Source organism: Falco cherrug, chromosome 6 (genome assembly GCF_023634085.1).
Source record: "Falco cherrug isolate bFalChe1 chromosome 6, bFalChe1.pri, whole genome shotgun sequence".
NCBI lineage: Eukaryota > Metazoa > Chordata > Aves > Falconiformes > Falconidae > Falco > Falco cherrug.
The window spans coordinates 82695267-82717808 of NC_073702.1; the positions used below are offsets into that span (position 1 = coordinate 82695267).

General features: G+C 37.5%; 1 protein-coding gene across 3 annotated transcripts in view; it reads right to left on the bottom strand.

The window, feature by feature from the left end:
• Positions 1–1836: 1836 nt before the first annotated feature.
• ERO1B (endoplasmic reticulum oxidoreductase 1 beta) overlaps positions 1837–22542 on the bottom strand; it is a 32664-nt gene continuing 11958 nt past the window's right edge. For 2 of the 3 annotated variants that reach the window (XM_055713829.1, XM_027801563.2), the window contains exons 5-16: positions 19104–19186; positions 17065–17138; positions 14316–14436; positions 14184–14230; positions 13022–13033; positions 12150–12176; positions 10580–10672; positions 10169–10415; positions 9241–9310; positions 8006–8092; positions 6460–6593; positions 1837–5526 (exon numbers count right to left, since the gene is read on the bottom strand). In XM_055713829.1, the coding sequence (XP_055569804.1) occupies positions 5466–5526; positions 6460–6593; positions 8006–8092; positions 9241–9310; positions 10169–10415; positions 10580–10672; positions 12150–12176; positions 13022–13033; positions 14184–14230; positions 14316–14436; positions 17065–17138; positions 19104–19186 (1056 nt within the window). In that variant the 3' untranslated portion in view covers positions 1837–5465. The remainder of the gene's footprint in view (positions 5527–6459; positions 6594–8005; positions 8093–9240; positions 9311–10168; positions 10416–10579; positions 10673–12149; positions 12177–13021; positions 13034–14183; positions 14231–14315; positions 14437–17064; positions 17139–19103; positions 19187–22542) is intronic. The other variant, XM_055713830.1, reaches the window with a different exon arrangement.

Here is a 22542-nt window from a genome sequence, read left to right on the forward strand (position 1 = left end):
GTAAGTTTGAAAAATTGAAGTGATGTTATCATTTCTGTCGATCACTTCTAGGTGTATTTTCTAAAAGAGCAAAGTCAAATACCTAGCCAGGGAATGGATAAATCTAACAGGATGTACATACGTATTTATTTATTAAAAACCTTGGAAGCGTAGTCTGGGAACGTGAGCCAGGAATACATAAAGCACAAAAACCTCAAGCGGACCTAGAGGATAAATTCTACCTAACTAGCAGAAGGTCAGCAGAGCCCTGTTTCAGCCTTGTATGTTCAGGGATAAGTTTGATAGTTTGTGGTGTGAGCCACGGATAAATACCATTCCAGGATGCGACATTTGCACCTAACAAGCCTAAAATTAATTAATACTAATCTAAGGCAAGCAGGAACTCCAACTCTATTTCAGGTCTTCCTACTGTGCCAAATACTGACTGGTATGCTGTGCTGTGAAGCATCACACCCACAGCAGCTCTCTCTCCTTCCCATAAATACCAAGATATAATCCACATCTCCCTGGGAGAAGAATACGTTTCTTACGGTAAGGTAATCTTTACTTCTATGAAACTAGTTCATTTTGAGGCGCGCTAGAACATTCCCAGACAATGGAGAGGCTTGATGTTTTCCTCATATTCAACTTCAGGAAGTACAAGCAGAGAATTCTTGGTATACGTTTCACAGGATACAGAGGAAAAAAAGAAGGGCTTGGCTGTAAACCTGATCCATACTTTTGGCTTCCAAGCAGACCTGAAGTGCCACACTCACGTGCCAAGCCTTCCCCAGGGCCTTCGGGTCTGGGGCATCTGCAGTAAAACCAAAGCACGAGCCCTGCCTCTGGCAGAAGCACAACACACCCTGGAACCTGTTCACCGTTCAAAGCCCCCACTCATTTCTTCGCTTCTTCCCAAATGTTTATTGGGAAAAAAAAAAAAGCGCCAATTAAACTATGAGCCAGAGATTAAAAAGGTGCCACAGGGTTGGGAGCGGAACAGAGATTTTATTAAACCCTTTGGAGTTCAACAATCACGTTTGTACTAAACTGCCTGAAGACCTAGTGCAAGAAAAGTCTGCAGGAATTAAATTTTCTTCACAGCAGCTATAGCTGCACAGCAGAAATTATGAGAATTTCGTGCTTACAACAAGCTTGATCCCTATGCCACAGCATGCACGCAAAAACGTGGTGTGACAAGTGACTATAACCAATCGTAGGAACAGAACTGAACACTCTCAAACACAGGAGATTTGAACAACAATGTGAAAGGTAAGACCTTAAATTTGAATTAAATGACTAATTATCATCACCTGTGTAACAGGTACTTACCCACCTAAACTGGGGATGAAAGACATGTAGCAATTTTTCAGTAAGGTAATTTGTTAAAAATTCATACATGGAATGAAAGAGAAAGCTGTGGAAACCCTTTAAGGGCAATAATTTCACATTAGGAGCCCACTGCATAAACAGACCAGAAAAAAGTACTTACAAAACTGATTTTATAAGCTATTCTGAGAATAGGACAGAACAGACCAGACTTCACTTCAAAATAAGCCTTTTTGACTCTTAAACCCAACTGGACTCAGTCAGGGGCTACGTTTGGCCACGTTCACGCAGAAGCATATTCCATTTCAGATGCGCTGACACACTGAAGCACACGGCGAGACACAGGTCACCATCTTTTGAACAGAATTAAAGTGAAAGTGCAGGCCTGCTCATCATCTTCAGCTGAAATGACCAACATGTAAATTACTTCGGTTATATCATTTCTACCAAGTGTAGTTGAAAAGTAAATGAAGAGTAAAAAAAAAAAATTAAAACAAAACCCCCAAAAATTACATTCACAAAAAGAAGTTGTAGCAGAAAATACTTTAATTCGCGTTTTATAGATTCAAACATAGCAAAGATTCAGAAGTGTTTAGATCTCAGTAAGCAGTTCCAACATTGTTTTGATTTTAATAAATATTACATTTTAATAGGCCAGCTGTATGGAGGAATTGTAAAGTGATGAATTGCCGATTGCTACTTTATAAACATAAGCATTTAGATTATTTACAACATATTACAGGTCATTTCCCAGAAAAAGCAAAAAGCAAGGTCAGATAAAGGCAACCCAACCATCAAAACACAACTGGAGAAAGTGTGGCACAGTGTATTTCATGCACATACAATGACATACAGCACAAATCATCAGCTGAAGCAGGAAAACACTTTTGTTTGTTCCAGCTTACACACGTCTCTCTGTTTTACCATTTCAGATCTATATTCTCACCTTCCTCCACAGGCACTGAAGAACAACTTCTTCAGCAACGGTGCCCTGTGTTTTACCTGCGCACTTTACACCAAGTCTTTTTTTTTTTATTACCATTTCACGTAGGTCTTCACAACTTGGGAAAAATGAAACTGTTTTGTCTTTGTCTTCTCGCTACCTCTGGGATTACAATCATTGTGTCATTTGTACAAGGAAATGTACTTTTTACTCTGAAATGAATGACAGACAATGTTGACAAGCTGATCTCCAACAGGGAGCTGGAATTTAAAATAGTCTACAGGTCGTGGACAGTGTAACTAACCTTATTCTTCAGTATAAAAACAGATCTGTAAATTTCTAAAATTTAACATATAAAGAACGAAGTCATCCGATTCCCATGGCAAAACTTCATAGGCAGCATAGTCACAGAATGTACATCAAATACAGTAAAAAAGATGGTGACAGGAAAATTGTTTCAACTAGATTTGTAACAGGAAAAAGCTTATGTCCTATTTCTACAGCGACAGTGAAGTGGAACGCCTTCCGTATTTGATCACCAAGCGAGATGTACCTTCAAATGCAAGAGAACTTCCCACACATCGGATCTGCTCAAGTTCTGTTGCATTCCTGTGTTCATGACACAAAGGAAAAGAGAAGCTTCCCATCCCCGCATGTCCTTCCCCAGCGGCATTAACCTTGCCTGCACCGCGCCAACAAGGGCTGCAAGGAGCCGGTGCCCAGGATCCGTGTGCCTGAGTTGCTCGCATGATGCCAGGATGTGATGCTGCTTCAGTGTCTGTAGACTTTAACCAGGCACGGGTTGCATCCCCAGAAGGTGTCTAGAAGCAATTCACTTTCCCCACAAAGCAAGGGGAAAAAGGGAAGAAACAAGTCTGAGACTAAGGTCCTTCCTGGGGCAGCGCAGACGACACCATTTTTTTTTTTTTTAACTAGAAAATCCTGCCTAAACCTTTAGGCACTATAGTATGTAACAATACAGGTAAATCCCACCTATATAGCATTCTTCACACAAGTGAGCCTACAGGTTCTAGCCCTTGCAGGTCAATCCAAAAGGCAAGGAATTAATGGCCAACTGAAAACTACACTCTTTCAATAGATACAATTACTCAGAACAGTTAGATACTCAGGGTGTAACTCATTTATTTACCAAACACAGCTGTTCACATCCAAGCTAGTTACCTAGATTCCCACTTCAATTTCATGGAGAAAAATAAACTCTGGGGTGCGAATACAGAGCTTGGAACAGGCCAGATGAATCCACCTAAAAATCACCCGCTCTTCTCCATTAATTAGAAAAAGGAAGCCTGTGGCCACTTTGCTCAGACAGTGCCCACAGGCAAGAGAGACTTGCTAGGTAAGAACGTAACATCCCCCAGAGTGACATCAGCTTTCTCTAACACCATGTTAAATCACCTGCTGGCTTCACAGGAACTTCTGACTGGATACCAGTTCACTGCCAATTTGTGCAACTATCACCAAAACTTTGCAGGAGCTGGTCTGGTTTTTTGGTGTGGTTTTTTGTTTGTTTTTTTTTTTCTTTTTTCTTTCATTTAGCTTATCCCAGTTTGACTCAAGAGGGTTTACTTTCTTCAGAAACAATATCTTTTTGTAATAGCAAGTGTCAGCAGGATAGTCTCATTTCTAGTCAGGTAGAAATTTGAGGCTAGTCTGGAAACAAAGGACATAGAGCATATTCCAGCTTTCAGAAAAACTCAGCTGTAAAGGAACATATTATGGAAGCCAATACAGTTACAATCAATTATATAAACAGGTCACTAAATATCTGGTAGGGTGAAAAATGTTTAAGAGCACTTTATTTTGCAGAGACTTATTTTTAAAAACAAGAGATGTATCTACACTGTACCAGCACTTCCCGCATTCATCACTCCTAATTTCACTTTGAAGCATGCTGGTTTAAAAAAAAATAATTACCACTTAATTTTAAATTTAAACCATTATTTGGTTGCTACTAATTAGTAACGCTGTTTCTGAATTCTGTTTTGGACAATGGTAAATTATCATTGACATTTGCAGACAATGATACATGAGAATTTCTTATTTTATGAAAGTTACGTTATTAACATACCCGTTTTTTTACTCTGAATATCCTATTAAAGAAGATACAGCTCGGGATTGCATAGATAAGAGTATGCGGTATTAAATGTCAGTGTGATTATGAATTTTAAAAAGCATCTTCTTTTAAAAGTGACTACAAAAACAAGTTCTTACTTCTTGCAATGACCTTTTCACATAGCACTAAAACATAACCCATAAAGAGCAAATCTGTTTCCATGGCTCAAAGATTGAAGTGTGCTATTTTAACATTTTAGGCATTAAAAAGACAATTTCTGGAAATCGAACTCGTCATTACCATCTAGAAAATCAAATGGGGTAGATGTGAATTTGATTGAGGCTTTTCAGCTAGCAGCATTCCCCTAACCACCTCCCCCTGCCCTGCCCCCCACCCCCAAGCAAATGCAGGTAGCCAAGGGGCAGTAGAAAAGTCACTTCCAACTGTGCTGCATCAGAGACAAGGTAGTTATTTGAAAGAAAAAAGGAAATTCTGAAAAGCAGCACACAGGGGAAAAAAAATGTTGATATCAGCATGATGCAAAGGAGCTCCGTATGAAATAAATTTTTCTGCTCAGTAAGTGTCCTATTTTTAAGAAAGTTTCATTACTACAGTAAGAAGGCAGAACTCAACAAGAGCCTTATTTCCTTTTCTGGTTTTGTTTGGCTTTTTGAGGGTTTTCCCTTTTGTTTTCTTCCCCCCCCCCCCCCCCCCCCTTCTTTTAGACAGCCAGAATCAGCATACCCAATCCTCAGAATACACTGAAGCTCGCTGGGAGAGGTGAAGCACCTCTCTCAGGACAGGCCAAGTCAGGGCAGAGGTACACATGTTTTCATAGGAAACAACTGTCTTCAGAAAGACAAGGAAATAAAGAAAATTTATGACAAAGTCTCAGTACAACAGAATTGTGAGCAGAGAACTTAAAAAATAAACAAATCAGCATAATTTACACATTTAAAAACTATTTCATTCATAAATATCTTTTCTAATTAATAACCATTCCTAGTTTAAACATAAATATTCAAGTTGGTATCTGATTTTACTTTTTATCAGTTCATGTGAGTCCTGTAAGGATCGGTTCCTTCTGCTCAATGCAGTCAGGTAAGTGGTCTTCACTAACAGGTTGTGCAAAGGCCTTCATTACCTAGTTTGTTGTAACAAAACTTTAAAATTCTGCAACTCTTTTATACTTGTGGAAAGCCTGAAAAACAAGAACCCCTTAAGTGTTAGTAAGTCAACTGCAAAAGAGAAGTGCAAATCATCATCTTCCTTTTTTTGTTTTTGTTTTTTTTTTTAATTTGGTTTTTTTTTTCCCAAAACACAATTCCGTTCCAAAGATGAACATGCTTAACGTACTACTTTCCCTCAAAAGATTACTACTATTTGACTCTCCATTATACTTACATAATATATTTCAGGAATTAAAATTTATATATATATATATTTCATTTAATATATATTACTTCATTAAACATCCAAAAATCTCTAACCAGAGGTAATAATGTTTATTACATTTTTTAAAACAGGAACAGATTGTTACATTCAAGATCTGAATAACTGGCATGACAAACAACGCAAGTTCTACACATCTTTTCAAGCTTTTAAAATGTTTCATTTCATCACTTGATTGGGGTAACTTTTAAGAAATTATTCAAAACTAAAGTTTTCACAAAAATAATCACATACAAAAATCCAAAAGCCTAAGGGCTAAGCGACAGGTGTTAAACACACCTCCATGTATATTTCTTCTTTTTCACTACCTTTTTTTAGATACGCTCATTTAAAACAGAAATACAAAATGCAGAACAGCTGCAGTCAGTGTTCAAAAGGTGGAGACATGCTCAGAGCCTAATGCTCATGACTGCTTCAGAGACGTAAATTCAGCTTTTGCAAGATGGAATTTATGAGATTTGAGATAGAAAGACGAATTAGGTCCAAACACTGAGTGATAACCAAGGCTAATAATCAACACTCCACAGACTCAGTTTGACAGCATAAAGTTTATCAGTATCATTAATAGTAATTCAGCTTTTGAAAAGCTACAGCTACACGTACAACACAGTCTTTCCACAGGCCTTAAGCGTCAACACTGAAGGTTTACCACTTTTCTACTATACAAATGACAAAAACTTACCTTCCAAAGGCATTTACAAGAGCAACTATTTCTTGACGTGTGAGTTGAAAACCTTTTGATGGGCTGTGCTCAGGAAGGCTCTGTATTTCCTTCTCAGAAAATAAGATCTTCAGGGCAGTTCCTAAGCCCTGAGTCTACAAGAAAAGTCCAATGTTTTAACAATAAGATCACTCCTTCAAACTCTCAGAAAACTGTAAAAAAGTTTAAAAATTACTGATTCAGGCAAACTGTAGTGCCACTTCTTACATATTGACACTCCCTCAACGCAAATAACTGCACGCAATCCAGAACCATGCCATCAATTGTGTACCAGCTTCAGTCACTTATTTAAGAACATTTGTTTCCTCAGGTATACTTGCTCTCCATCTTATTTTTAATCTCTTCCTTGACCATCTCTTTTCTTCTCAGCCACAACAGACACATATGAAAACACACCCACTAGCTTCCAGCTTCCTCCCACGCCTGACCTTACAAGATGCCCCATTGCTGCAGGAGCTGTTGGGTCAGATCTCTCTTCCTCTCCCCTCCCCCTTCAAAGTCAGACTAGGTATCACAGCACCTCTGCTTTTTCCACCTCCAGTGCTAGTGGCAGACATCGCAGTTTCAATCCCTATTTTCTATACAGAAATATCACAGAAGCAGCTGTTCTTAATTCCCCTTTTAATCGGGCTACAGAAACAACCACTGGATTTTGACAAAAAATGGTTGAATCTGGCTGTAGGAGAATTTTATAGGTCAGGAAATCTGGCCCTATTTTTGTTTTGTGCAAGACGAAAAACCCAATAATAGATCAGAAACATTACTTAGGAGAGAGTAGACCGAAATTCAGCAGAGACCAACAAATTTTTGATGTTATAAATTTCTTTGAAAATTGAACTCCAATAAGCTTAATGCCATACAGAAGTATAGCACAGTAGGCACCCCAAAGTAATAACTTTTCTGAGTCTGGACTTAACATTAGTCTTGAGGTTTAAAATCTTGTTCTCAATAAAATAAAAATAGTACGTGTCCAGAAACTGAAATTGTTTTTCAATTTTCAACTTGACTGCACACCTTTGCATACATTTTCTGCCTTCTGCACCAGTTGTGAAAATCTGAATCACTACTTCTTATGCCTCAATTTGTGGAGTCAAATCTCATGCTGGATTTTCTAACAATTAAGCAAGTGCTGTATGTCCAGGAAGGCTGCCAACAGGTGATTCTACAAGGCTCATCTGATCATTGAATACAGATAAGAGATTGACTGCCAGTAAGATTTTGCTGTGAGGCATCTGCTTCAAATATTTTTTTTTCAGGGAATACAAACTATACCTTTTAGTGAACTAAACAGCTGTTGACTAAAAAATAATTCCAATTTAAACATTTTTTCCAATTGTTTAACAGTGAACTAAATATATGTCTATTTTTAATATATAGGTAAGGATATCAAAGACCAACCATGCGTATAGAAAGTCTGAATGCTAAGGTCAGAGGCATCCTGCCAGACCGAAATAGATGCTTATCTTCTAACCTCTCCTCTGCCACACACACACAAAATAAACTTTACCTGCAGTTTGCCCCACAGCCTACATTTGTCACATCCAACACAATCCATTATGCGGGATATGTTCTTGAAATGCAATCTGAATTCTTCCTACAAGTTGAAAACAAAACAAAAGAAGTTAACTTAAAGTACCTCTTAGCTTTACAAGAACAGAAGATTGACTTATACAGTACCACCGGAATATCAATTTTCTATTACTAAAACTGAACAAACCCACTACCTTATGTGGTCAGGCCATAACAAAGGTCCACGTAAACCCAGAATCTTGTTTCCAAGCCACTGCTAACAGTTAATTCCCAACACCACACACCCCCCCAAACCATAGAGGACATGCAGGGTAATGCTTGGATTCTGTACACCGAGTTTCTACCAACTTCCTAAAAATTGTCTAAGCTATAAGCACTGTATCTGTGTCCCTGCCCAATTTTTCTTCCATTATTCAAATCCCTTTTGAACCAACCTACCTTTCTGACAAACAAGTTCACAAAAGCAATTTCCTGCCCAAACCTATGGATAAGATTGTTGCTTTGCAGTCAGAGCAGAAGAAGCACACACAGCACAGCAATAATTAAGATGATCTCAATTATGTATTTGTCAGAAGACAACTAGCTGGGCTGATATACACCTTTCCAGTAGGATTCCTTCTAATGCCAATGCATTTCATACTACTACTGAAATAAGTATTAAAAGCGTTAGTAAGTATCAAATCAGACCTGTATTACTGAGCCATGCTCCCTTTGTGGAATTGTAGTGCATAGCAATCTGAACAGCAGCATGGTAACACTGGAAGTTCTAGGTAGTAACAGCATTCACATTAGGTTCCATGTCCAAGAGCTATGTTCTTCTAATGTTAAGTATAATATTATATTACATTCTATTATACTATATAAGGCACCTGTTTTTTAAGCAAGTATCACAGGGTTTTTTTCCAGATACTTATGTGAAAAAGGTACTCTATTTAAAAAACACCACTGTATCTACTGCTACTATCAATTCAACCTGCTTGCCTCACCACAGTCCTGATGGCAGACCCAAGGCATTAAACCAGCCTGCTTGGCTCAGACACTTTGTATTCCTTTACTGTCAAGTAGATTAAGGGCCCTCACATAAAATTCTCTAAGTTTTTATCCCTGCCTTTTCTATTCTCAGCAGTATGCTTCTAGTAGTTAGAGAGGTTTTCTAAAATGACGTAATTCTGAAATGGGTATTTTGGATGTCATTCAGAAAATTTGCTTTACCTTTAATGACTTGGCTCCTTTTTTATCTCCAGCAAACATGGATTTTTCATCAAAGTGCATACGGAAGGACCTAATAATAAAGACAAAATGCAAAAAAACCCAAACGCTGGCATGAATTAGTGTTCCATCAATCCTGGTGAGCAGCGCTAGTGCCACCAGTGTAAAATACTTTTCACAGTTCCTAGTCTTTGCAGACTAGTTCTTAAAAAAATACAAATCACTGAATTGTATCAGTTTTACTACTCAATCATTGTAACCTGAAATTTGTTATTTACAGTTTTGTTGATAATCTTCTTTGCTCCATTTCCACTGATGAAGATTTCATTCTAATATACTTGGAAATTGTCTTCATGTTTGCCTTTCAGTTGGTCACTGACCACATCTCAAATGTCTAGCAAGATTGCTACTAGGGGCAGCAACGAAGCCACAACAGCATGTTACCAATCACAAAAATGAGTGAGAAAGTGAGCAAAGGAACTGGACTAAAGAACCTTAGAGAATAAACTGAAGGAAGAAGGGATGACTAAAATCCCAGAGGTTAAGTCTATGATATAAGCTGGATTGCTCACTGGATTATTAAAATACTACTACATATACTATTTTCCTTTTCAAAATAAATTCGCGTGCACCTTATACCAAAGAATCAGAAAAAGCAACAAATAGGGAGCAGCTCGGGATGTTGTGTGGGGTGGGTGGGGTTTTTTATTTGTTTGCAGAGGTTTTGTTGTTTTTGAAAGGCTGGTATAATCAAACCTCAGAAACATGCATCTCTTTTCATCTCGTGTACAAATTCCTCGTTGTCTCCCATTACTCCATTTTATTTCCCCATTCCACTCTCCTCTTGTCCTATCAAGAAGTCATCCATGCTCATTTTTGACTATAACTGAGAATTTCAAACTATTGATAAAAAAATAATCCTATGCCTTACTTTGTATCCTTGAAGATATCCAGTAAGAGAGCTTTAGATTCAGCATCCTCATGGCCATTTCCAGTGTAAAGGTCAACAACTGAACGTTCAAAGTACGGAGCAACCTTTGACAAAGCACGCAGCTCTATCAAATATAAGAAATATAAATTTTTGAGCCTCCTTGGTCCTTCCCCTTTTGTTTCAATAGGGTCAAAGCGGCGAGTGAATTCTTTCACATTCGGTCCCCAGCGAGGCTTGCCCCAGGTTTCTACACAGTGAAAAAAAAAAAAAAAAAAGGGTAGAGGGACTAAAACATAGATATTTAGGAAAAGAAAGCAATTGAATATGTATCAAAGATTTTCAGAAAAAAACAAATACACAGTACAGATACTGTAGAATTCCATTCAACAATTTTAACTAGACTTAAATTACCTTCAAGAAGATAATTTGCACACAGATGCAAGTTGATGCTAGCATGAAGTCCAGATATGAGTTTATAAAACACTCTTTTCTCAAGGCAAAGACCTGTCCAGGAAAAAAGACAAACAGACCCCAGCCTAAATACTGGAAATAATGTATTAAAATGAATATGCCTTGACATTTCAGTGATGCGAGTCTGCATCATTTAACTTTCAAAAATTACAACTACAGTACTTCAGAATTGTTAATAAGCCCTTATATGCATCACAGGAAAAAGTTCACTTACTTTTTTATATAAAGAAGTACAAGAATGAAGTTTGACATTTCTTAGTATTTTAGAGCTCCAATAAATACAGCCGAATAAGTATCTGGTCAATTACTACAGATAAATTGCCACACAAAAATACAATGCTTACATTGTTTGAGCAATAAATTTGAAATAATCTTAAATGTTGACAGTCCGGAAACCGGAACTACACTGTGACCCATCCTGATTAGAATTAAAGCTACCACCAAATTAAGAGCAGTGACCTTACAGAAAGACACCAAAAAACCCAGACAACCTTATGGCTTTGGAAAACAGCAAAAAATATTTCTTCCCAGCTCTACCACAAATTCTACTGTAGGATTTAAATGTACAGAGCAAAACCTTGAAAAAATATATGACTTTGACAGGTACAGACTCCTACAGTGTAAACAGAAACACAATGGCATTGGGTGGCCAAAATATAATTTAAATGGAGAAGTTACTTAGAATACCGCTTGGACCCAGAGATGGGCTACAACTGGAATTTGGGAGTTGGTTCCTTTCTCAAAGGATATGTTTGAGTGACTTCCCTGCCACTCCAGTCTCCACAAGCAGAAACAGGATGAGCTGATGGTGAAGCCTACCTGTGAGGCTGAGATACGGCCTCATTTATAAATAGCACATTTTAAGCAGCACGTAAATTTGTACGCTTTCCTACAATAGCACTACTTTGAGATTTCCAACTAAACAAGTAAAGGCTTATGAAAGGCAGAATGAACTAAGTTTAAAATTAAGTACATTTAATTCATTACTTCTCTGCACAGCTCCAAAATGCTATTTTGATTGCTACCACTGTAATAATGGATTTCAATTTAAATATGAATAAAAAGCAAATTTCTTTGTCTTCTGAATACACATTATATTTACATTATCTTATATACTGTGAACAGAACCATTGAAAACTTTAATGTTTTTTAGAGCTGTTTTCAAATAAAAACACTTAGCAGTGTTACTAATAATAATGTCCCTGCTTAAATGCCTAAGATGAGCAGAAAATTCAAAGTAACCGGTATTGAAGTGAACTCCCCCTTTATAAAAGATGAAACACTGAAGGGTTTAAGGAGTATACCATCTAAGTGAATGAGAAGATTTCCAAACACCCTCAAGGTAAAAAAAATAAAATAAAATGAAAATTTCTTTGAATGACACTTAGAACTTCTGCACTATTAAAAAGCCTACGCTATGAAAAATAGTTGGGGAGATAAAAAAAAATAAATAAATGTATGTTTCCTCTAGTGAATTTAAGATTATATTAACCCATCCAAGAACCTTTACCTTCTAGCCATGTGTAGAAAGATTCTCCTGTAAATACAAAGCATGCAGTTAAATGAAGAGTATTCATTTTCAACATCACAGTATCTTTATACTACTATGCATAGTAACATTAGCTGCCATCTGGATGAAAAGCTGAATAATTAAGCTATTAAAGTGAAAATTGACACTGAAGCAGCTCAGCTTTGAGGTTAACTTAAATCTACTGCAGTCAGAATGGGAGAAAAGCAAGAATGAACATGACTAAGCTACTGGTGAGGGCATTCGGAAGCGCATGGAAGCAGAAGCCTGGTTATATGCACCCGTGGCAGAAGATGTGAGAGGAGGGTGTGATTATATCTGATAGCCTTTACCTCAACTGCTACTTTCCTGCAGGCTTAAATCTTTTGCCTGAGAGCATTCAGCTGACTGAAAAAAATCTTAACGTCTGTCTCACTGTAGACAGACAAGAATGCTTTTTCTCCCCACTTTCCTCACCTTCCCAAAATCAAGGACATCCAAGGAAACACAAAAATAACATCCCTTGTCTTTCAAGGGATTTGACATCAGTATCAATGGGGCTCTGGAAGAGACCCAAGAATCTTTTAATTTATACATCTCCACTTATCTCGCTAATGACATTACCGCAACACGTATTCCGTTGCAAAGATAAGAAGCAACAACAGAATTGTATTTTGCTCTTACCCACTCCTTTCCCCTACTCCAAATGAAAGAATTATCCCAATAAAAACATTTTCTGATCAGTCAGTCATCCATAAAAACGTAAATTTCCTATCCTCTAATGCAATAGCAATAAAGTGAATAAACCAGATGTTCAAAACTCTTTTTTAACACTTATTTCATTTCCGCAAGTCAAGCAAAATAGGATGACTTACCATCATCTCCTCCTTGGGCGGGGGGGGGGAAAAAAAAAGTAAAAATCCATACACATTAAAGAGGTAATTTTCGCAGCAAAATGGTAATAAACACAGGCTTTACTACAAACACTGAAGAAGTTCAAGTGCAATTATTTAATCTACAAAAGAAAAGCTAATTTCCATCCTCTTCCTCCTCCTCAAGACCACCTGAGACTAAATCCATTATAATAACATCTTAGTAGCAGCTGATTTACATATTCTTGAAAGCTGTGTTTAATTTCAGAAAGAGTTAAGTAGTCTTCAGTTCACATTATTCAACAATCTGACTACTGTTCCTTCCTGAAATCCTGACCCCCAAGTTAAACTGCTCTTATAATTTTTGTATACCAGCAATATATTATCTCAATATAATTACTAAAATCTGTAATTACTAAAAATAGTAATTATAAATTGTATATACATTATCTACGTTATAGACAGATTTTCTAATGTGTGATGATGATTTCTAACTCAATCTATTGGCTAACAGTTAATTTTTAAGGGAAATTAGACAGACTGACAGGGGAAAGCTGATTCATTTGGAATCTGAGGTTATAGTTTTCAATTTAAATCTGAAAATTTAAAACTCAAGTCATTGGCATACTTTTTAATTTTTTTTTTTTAAATATTGCAGATAATTGAGCCTTCCTAAGTATCCAATCTTTCTTCAAATAATGCAATCATTTGTACATTTGTAATACACTAAACGTTATGGATAGAAAAAGTACAGCTACACTACACTAGAGTAACTATGAGCTGAAGTGATTAAATTAAATCCTCCAGGAAAAAACACAAGGGAAGAATATAGGAGTGCTGAAGTTTTTGTTGAACTTTAACTCCTTCCCATCCACACTGAAAAGTTATAGTGACACTTCAACTCAACAGCTGAGACTTACTTTAGTTTTCATATTAGCTCCCCTGACATTAATAAGACTACTCATATGCATAAGGCTAAGCATGTATGTAATCAAGTATCACAAACCTTACTCTAAATATTGAAAATGGACAGATACTTCTACAGAGGCAATTAAAAAAGCAGAAAGTGCACCTACAGACTCAAGATCACTATTCATCTCGCTTGTACTCCAATTGTCACTACATTAAAGGAACTGCATCAGAAAATAAAACAGGCAAGACCCACCCCTACTAGGTGCCAGTGGATTTAAAGGACGATAGACAGATCGGGGCCTAGAAAATAAATTAGAAAAGACAAAAATCAGTTTTGAGCTGAAGCACAAGTATAAGAAATAGGCTTCCTCTCCCTCCCAATTACTTGAAGCAGTTTTCTTCGTAGATGCTGTTCCACACTCTCCAAGCAGAAGGCCCCTTGTATCCAGTGTAACGTTCTGGATTCAGCAGCAAATCCACATACTGTGCATCTGGAGATCTCTCATCTAAATAGGAAACCTTTTGTTACATATTCTAACTGATCAGTTAAAGATTTAAGTTTAAAAAAAGTCACACAAATATAAGTAAGAGGTGTCATATAGTACTAGTCTGTCTTCCGGTTTGATTATAAACACCTTGTGCATAAAAATACAGTAATACAGACAGTAAACAGAAAGCTCAGAAGTATGTAATTTATTCCAAAGTCTCTTATGTGACCAAAATTTCTACATCATCTTAACACCTTTCATGTGGCTTCCTCAAATCCACCACAAACACTTGTCATACAATGTGTCCTCTCACCCTATTCTAAGATATAGGCAGTGTTCTGTTTTAAATGGGCTTCAAATTCAGGGTTTGTCTGGCAGTATTTGGTTGGGATGATTGTTGTTTTGAAATGGGTATACTGTTACAGGAGCTTCTTAACAAAGACAAGTGCAAGAAGTGCACATTGTAGCTGGTACATGCTTTTATACGTATTTGTTAGTTAAATCCCTTTTTTCCCCAGATACCCTTCATACTAGGTAAGTCTGGATCATGTTGCTTAACTGCACAAACTTCCAGCATAACGCAGAATGTTCTGTTGGTTATGACATGAAGCATGTTATTTAAGCAACATTTCACCAAGCTATACTCTCATCTTTAAAGTTCACTACAAATTCAGGCAACATATCCAAAGAAAACTGTGAACAGTACTCTCTCTGCTTGAAAACTCCATACAAATAGAAACTTACGTTTTGAGCTACAACCACTAAAAAGCAGCAAGAATTCCCTCCCCTTTGAAATTCTAGGTCAAGAGCAACTCATGCTTAAAAAAGGCCACATACAATACAAGCCAGTAGTCCAGAAACTTATTCATAGGAATAGGCCGAGCAGTGCCACTGAGCATTTCCTCAGATGTTGAAAAACGCCACAGAAATAGAGTGAAAACTGCTCTAAAAAGAAGAGATGATTCTGCATGAGCAGTTAAGCATCGCTTCAGCAGTAGTAGCAAAAACAAAGAAAAGAGACACGACACAGGACGCACAGCAACACAGTGAGTGCCAGATGAGACAGAGTTAAATAACAGCTTGCTTTATTTCTTTGACAGCATGGTGAACCTAAGCAGTTCCTACACTTCCTGGTCACTTCAGGTCTCCACTTTTTCTTCAACTGAGAGTGCGGGGCAGTGTAACAAAAAGATGGAAAGCTGACCTGGGTTATGAAGTTTTTTTCAGCTAGATCAATTCCCTTATCTAGTTTGTCATTAAGCCCAACAAAAAGCTAGTAAAAAGTAAAACTGATATATGGGTTTGTGCTACAGTTGAGTGCATTAAGAGCGCTCTCGCTACCAGGAAGAGAGGAGAGGAAGAGAACAAGAGTTTCTACCTCCTCCCATCGCTCCCAGTAGTTATTCTCTCACCTCTCCCTAGCTCTAACTCACAAACTCACCTGATAAGCCAGTTCATCACAACAACCTGGGAGATGGGAGGGAGACATCAACTCACTTTCCCGCTAGTCAAGTAAGCTGAATCAGTCTACCATGCAGACAGATGCACGCCAGTGCAAAAAAAGCACTGGAAGAACACAGCTGGGGGCAGTACATCCTCCTTCAGCAGGGCATGATGTAAGGAGAGATGGAGTTAGAATCAGGAACTACTTAAGTTAGTATTACTTCTAAAAGAAACACTCCTGAACTATACCTTTCCCAACCGAGTCCTCTTAAAAATACAAGTAGGCACCTTGAAGATGGTAGAGACAACAGCAGTTTATTGCATATAACAGTTCAGATCTACAGTAACGCTCACCAACTACTTATCACAGAAACAGCTTGTATAGAAAATTTTAAGGAAGCAGATGCAGCAGAAGTGCTGCAAGAGAACTGCAGCTGGAAAGTCCACTACAGCTGCTGCTTTCTCAGATGACACCAAAAATTGACCTAAAGGTAGATTAAAACATCTTGCATCATGCCTTAAGTCTTCCTAGCATAGAGAGCTTTCTAAGATATCTATTAAAAAGGCCTTTAGCAGTCATTCCTGAACTTGGCAATTCTCATGTTTATCTGAAAAACATTCCTTTGAGCTTTGAACATTACAAGCAAATAAAGAGACTGACATACGCGGAGCAAAAGGAAGATACAATCCAATATCCTAATGTTTTAACAGTAAGAAAGTCCTTATAAATAAGGGTGAATTGAGTGCAGAGATCATTTGGTAACACAGCAAGGCTGGAAGAGGAACAAACTCAGTCCAAGCATAGACAGTAGAAGAGCAACAAAATTAATATAGTAGTAAGAAACTGAATCAGCTGCAAGTAATTTCTCTTACATTTGTGCTTGATAAAACTTTGTGAGAAGCAGCTCTTTAAAAAATATACAATAGCTGCCTCCAATTTACCTTTTTTTTTTTATTTCCATAAGTCTCAAGTTCACTATATTAACAGGAGGCAACAGTGAATGTGCATTGTGTAGACTACCATATGCTTCTTGTAAAAAACTGCATTCTTTGCATGTAAGATGATATAAACTGTCACATCTCTCATTTAGCACAAAATTATCACTTTCCAAATACGGTTATTTGCAGAGAAACTGTAATCTTTCCTGGTTTTTAAGAGACAGCAAATAAAACAAACACTCTGAAAAAGCTTAAACATTTTACCATCAAGTTCACAAAAATGATCCTGTGAATCATCGTATCTTGCCCAGTCAATGAAAGCCTCCTTACTTTGGTTACTGAGGGGACAAAAAATACATTTGATTTTAAACTTTTAAATAAACAACATCAATAAGAGCTACCGAAAGAAACACAATCCAAACATAGTAATTAACTTGGAACTGATTTCCGAATTACTAGATCTGAAAACCGAGACTATATGGAGGTATTGCTTGTTAGCTGCACAGAGATTCAAGCAGGCATCAAGTGCAATACTTAACATCAAGATCACTTTTTTAAAGACAGCAAGGAAGATATCATCATTATTTGAACAAACTGTGCAGAAGCAGCAACTTCTCTTCCTTCAGTAAGAGCTTGGTAAAATGCTTTCATAGCATGTATTTTTAACACTTTTCAAACTACCACTTTAGCAGCTGTCACTTTGGGGGGGTGGGCAGGGGGAAGGAACAATCATATTTTCATAACCTGTACTTTCAATGAGAGCTACAATAGTTAGCCTTGCTTTTTAGTGGGAGACCAGATGTCTAAATGCCCCTTTCAAGCTAAATTACTCTATGAATATGGTTTGTCTTAAGCCTTTTAAATAATAATGGTATTCCGTTCACCCTAGCATTTTCAAAGGTGTATTGTACCAGAGAGACAAGTCATTTTAAGTTCCCACACTATGAAACACAGTGTCAAAAGCTGAATGCTTTCTTCTACACATATGTGCAGCACAGAACTACGGATGCCATGCTACTGACAGCGAAACGTAAGCAGAGTTAAGACTGGGAACTCTGCTCCAGGGTGCAGCACCTTGAACTAATGAAAACAACCTATTCCATTTGAGTACATTAATACTAGCTCAATTCTACAAACAGAGGCAATTCCATGACAGGACACATTTCCCACCTTCTACCAAATCACAACAGGAGACTACACTTAGCATTAGAGAAGGAACCTCTCCAGTAATTACTAGCAGGCAAAATTTTATAATGACAAAAAATACAGTTGATAAAGGAAAATGACCCAAACCCATGAGGACGAAGCACCAGTAGGTAGAGAACACTGAAGTTTATCTACCAAGCACAAATTTTTCCTGCACTTGCAGGATCCACTACCTGCCTTCTCCCAACTTCAATTGTCTATCCTACTCTTACAAAAGGCATTCTCTTCAGCTCTCCGTATGTGTATTCAGTCTCATATTCTTTTGCCCAACAGGAGCAGAAGAGAGTTAATAGTTTCTTATTTCCCCTAAAAAAAAACAAAACAGGACAAGGGCTCTATCCAGTTTGGTTTAGAACAACGCATGCCAGGCAGAAGCAGTCACTTTTTCATGGCAGTCCCATTTTGTCAGATGACAGGAAAAAGTTTCACAATCTCTATCAGGTAGAACTGCTGAAATCTGTGGTCAAAGACACTATGCCTGTCCATCAACAGTGAATAATTGTTTTTTTCTATTTCTGCTTTTTAAAGGTGAGTAACCTGGTAGAATGCATGTTTTTCTAAGTGCTGTTCCAAACACTTCCCTGCTCAGGGGCAACACCATCCTGCAGAATTCCTCCTACCCAACCTTGTCAGTGCCATGCAATAAGGAAGATCAGGGAATTGATCCAAGCTAAAAATAACTTTGCCAATAACAGAAGTAACTCACAAGCTCCCTGATCTGGTTCACTGAACAATGATGAACAGGCACATCCGTGTAACAGAGGGACAGAGCAGGACAGAATCCCTTAATCCAGCAGAGCCATCAAGAACAAAGACTGATACCAGTAAAAAGTAGAAAAAAAGGCAGGTTTATTTGCAAGTTTCCTCTGACTCTTGATACTGTACAAGATACCTCTTTCAAATGATATCAGTGTACTTTAAAAAAAAGTCTGTTTATCACTTAACACCTTTATCTTCACATATTCCTGCACCATTTCACATTTACTTTCTAATAGGCTATGAAAGAACAACAAAACCCAGCCCACTGCAAAAACAAGACAGACAAAATGAAATGCTCCTTTGTTACTATTTTTGTACTATTGTAAATCACAGCATACCTTAAGGTACTGTTAACTGCTCCGAGTTTGTTAGCTTGCTCACAGTCTTCCAATTCTTTGGAATTATTTGCCGCTTTTGAATACTGTAAGAAAGTTCATTTTTAATATACAAATGAATGACATAAAATTAGCTGAGAACAGGTGCTGCGAAAGGTGTTCCTAGGTTTAGCAGTGAATTGGCCAGTATCAGGGAAAATCCTCTGATTCTAGATGCAGTAGATAAACATTTTTCTTCACTTAATTTCATCAGGCAGATTTCCCTCTGTGGGTGTAACCACCACAGAAAATTCAGCTAAATATATCCAGGTGGCGGGGTTTTTTGCCCCCTCCCCCCCCTTTTTTAAAAATTAAATGGAGTTCTGAAGTGTTTCAGATACTGGTTTACATTCCATTACAAGGACCTTGGAAGACAAACAGTGTCATGCCTATAAACATACCTTGTATTTTGCAAACATAATCATACCCCCAAGTTTCATTGGTCATTTCAGCAGGAAAATGTATCACTTGTGGCCATTTCCCCCTCATGCTTCATTTATTCTTACTCATTGGCATGCTTTATGCATGCACAGGTCTGGAAGAGAGGCTTTTCAAGCTGAACTCAAATTTTCATTATTTTAAAGCCAGAATTGAAGTATATAAAAGCTGAACTCTGATTCTACAGTATTTTTTTTTAAATATAATCCACTCAAGTAGACCTACTATTAGAATACTTCTGAAGAAAACATTTGAAGAATGAAAGATTAAATTCCACTATTCTACAGTAACGTGGTTATGTAAGCAGGGAATTTGTAAAGTCTGTCAGCTTAAAGGTCAAAAATTTCTTCTGACAGTTTTGGAACATAATAGATAGCATCAGTGCTCTCTTATAAAGATAAACAACCCATTTCCTCTTTTTTTGAGTTTTTTTGGTGGGGGGTGGTATGTGCATGTGCATGCACTGAGCCTCAGGTTTACACAGCCTTATCACAGCCCCATTAAGAAACGCAGAAAAACATAAAGTAATTGAAAGCTTATGTAAAGCTAAACTGCTGGCTTCCCTTTACTTTAGGGGACATGCATATCGACACAAAGGATTACTATCCAAAACCAGCTCAAAATAAAAATGTAAGCTAAAGGCTTTGGTCAACCCTTTAGAAATAGCAAACAACAATAATAATTTGATACATTTAAAAAGAAAGAACAGTTAATTTCTGGGTACAGACTTTTGGTCAAGATGCCAGAGGCAAAGTACCACCACAATACATATCACAATACTTCTCAAAAAAGAAAGGATTTAATTAAAACTGTTCAGATGAGTAAGGAAGATGACTTGCTTTAAAAATGCATTTGCCAGAACCAATACAAGGAAAAACAGCAACAACTACTGAAGACTAAAGACAAAGAAGTGAAGATTAAAGAACCCAAATAATTTAAAACTTGTTAGGGGCCTTGCCCATAACAAACGTTTATTCTAGAGGAACTTCTCACTCAATTTTCTTGGATTTGCCAGGTGTGGGGGCTCATTCTTAAGCATCACATGGATGTTAAATGGAAAAATCTGAACAAGGAAGGGATCTAACCTAGAATGAAACAAAGACTGCTGATGAAATAACATACTAAGATGCTGAAGTAAACATTCTGCATGTCTAGAGTTGCAAACCAATCCCTACCCTGAAGTGAAAAAAATTACGGCCAAGAATATAATCCTAAATTTAAGGTTTCAAACAGAATGAACATTCAAGTCTCAAAATGTGTTTCCGGGTTTCACTGTTCTCCTAACAGCAAAAGCTATTCGATCAGTGCTCTGTGACCAGACTAGATCAGGACAAATTATCTGTTCCTGCCAAAGCAGGATCTCCTAAAAGCAGTTTCTAGAAGAGAACAGCAAAGAAGTGGGTAGGAAGGAAAATATTTAAGTGAAATGTTGTAACCTTGAGTTACTGCATCCTGCCCCTTGCTTTAAAGATTAATACAGCAGCTGTCATGACAGTCCTTTAATGTCTAGCCCCCCCAAAAGTGTTCAACACTCAAATGAAACAGGACCATAGAAAGGGAAACTACTTTGTGCCTCTCCAGCACCATTTCAAAGAGCTTATGTTGCTGTCATAAAATTGAAGAGATCCTCTATTGCTAACTGCACTTCTGTGTGGAAGCTGTGCAAATGTAACGCTGGTCTTTTGTGGGTAGATAAGCTTTCAAAAGAAGAACTGTTCTCTCCACGGTTCAGCAAACAAACAAAAATATCCCCCACGAAAGCCTAAATAAAGCTAGAAGTTTACAAGCTCATCTACATTAAGAACGAAGGGCAATAAGAAACTGCATGGAAGCCAAGCACTTAGACCACAGGAAACTTCTCCACAGGATTCTACACTGAGTAGATCTACTCAACAGATTATAGCTCTTACTATTGATTATATAAGATATAGTCTTACTATAAAAACATGCCTTTGGTTGTTTTCACCTTTCCAAAGCAGACACTATCAGGATGAACTGGACATGTATGCCCCCAGAGGAAAAACATTTTATTTTTTTTCCTTTTTTAAAAAACACTACTTTAAGGATAATCCACAAGACTGAGGACTTCCCCAAATGGACCAAGCACAGGCTAATAGCACAGTCCTTGAAACAAAACATTCATCTTAAGACAAATTTGATGTTTTCTTAAAAGGGGTATTAAATGAGATTGCCAACTTTTAACTGGCTCCAAGAAAGATCTTTAACTGAATCATAAGAAGAAAACAGCATAGGTAATTTTTATGTCAGTTCTGATGACAATTTTCCTGCAAAAATATTTCAGTTTCTGACAGTAAAGCAGCAGATATTAGTAACTTTGTTCTATGACAGATTAAAGGTGCAGGACTGCCCAAATTTTAGTACTGTAGCTGGGCTGCACCAACCTACAAGGCAATTCAAAGCAAACAACCGTAGCAAATACACCATTAAATGACAGCTTCCCAAAGAAGCTATCCCAGTTTCTTTATTGTGGTGAAAGCACAAAGCAGCTGATTTCTCAGTTCTGAAGTCCAATTCAATATGTTCATGTGAACTATCTTTAAGAACTGCATACTCTTTGGCTACTAATTAACATCTTTCTTATGGCTCTCAAGATTAAGCAATTAGGAAGCTGAAATGCTCACTAGAAAAATCCTTTCTAGAAGCCTTTAAAGTTTTAAAATGCCTCTTTAGGAGGCATTATGGCATTCCAGGAGTCCGTTTCTCTACAATCAAACTTGGAAGAGAACAGTCAATGAAAAATAGAACTGGCAACAGATCATCCAGCTAAAACTCAAGATCTTCTGCCCAGAGACAGTACCAAGGTTTTCCCCGACCAACTACTGCTGCTTGTGCTGTAAGTGTGAATGACTGACATTTAAGTCATGTCAGTGAGAAAGATGTTTCTTTTCTGATCACCAGGAACCTTTAAATGAAGGGGCAGACTTTACTTCAGAGTGAGCTTAAC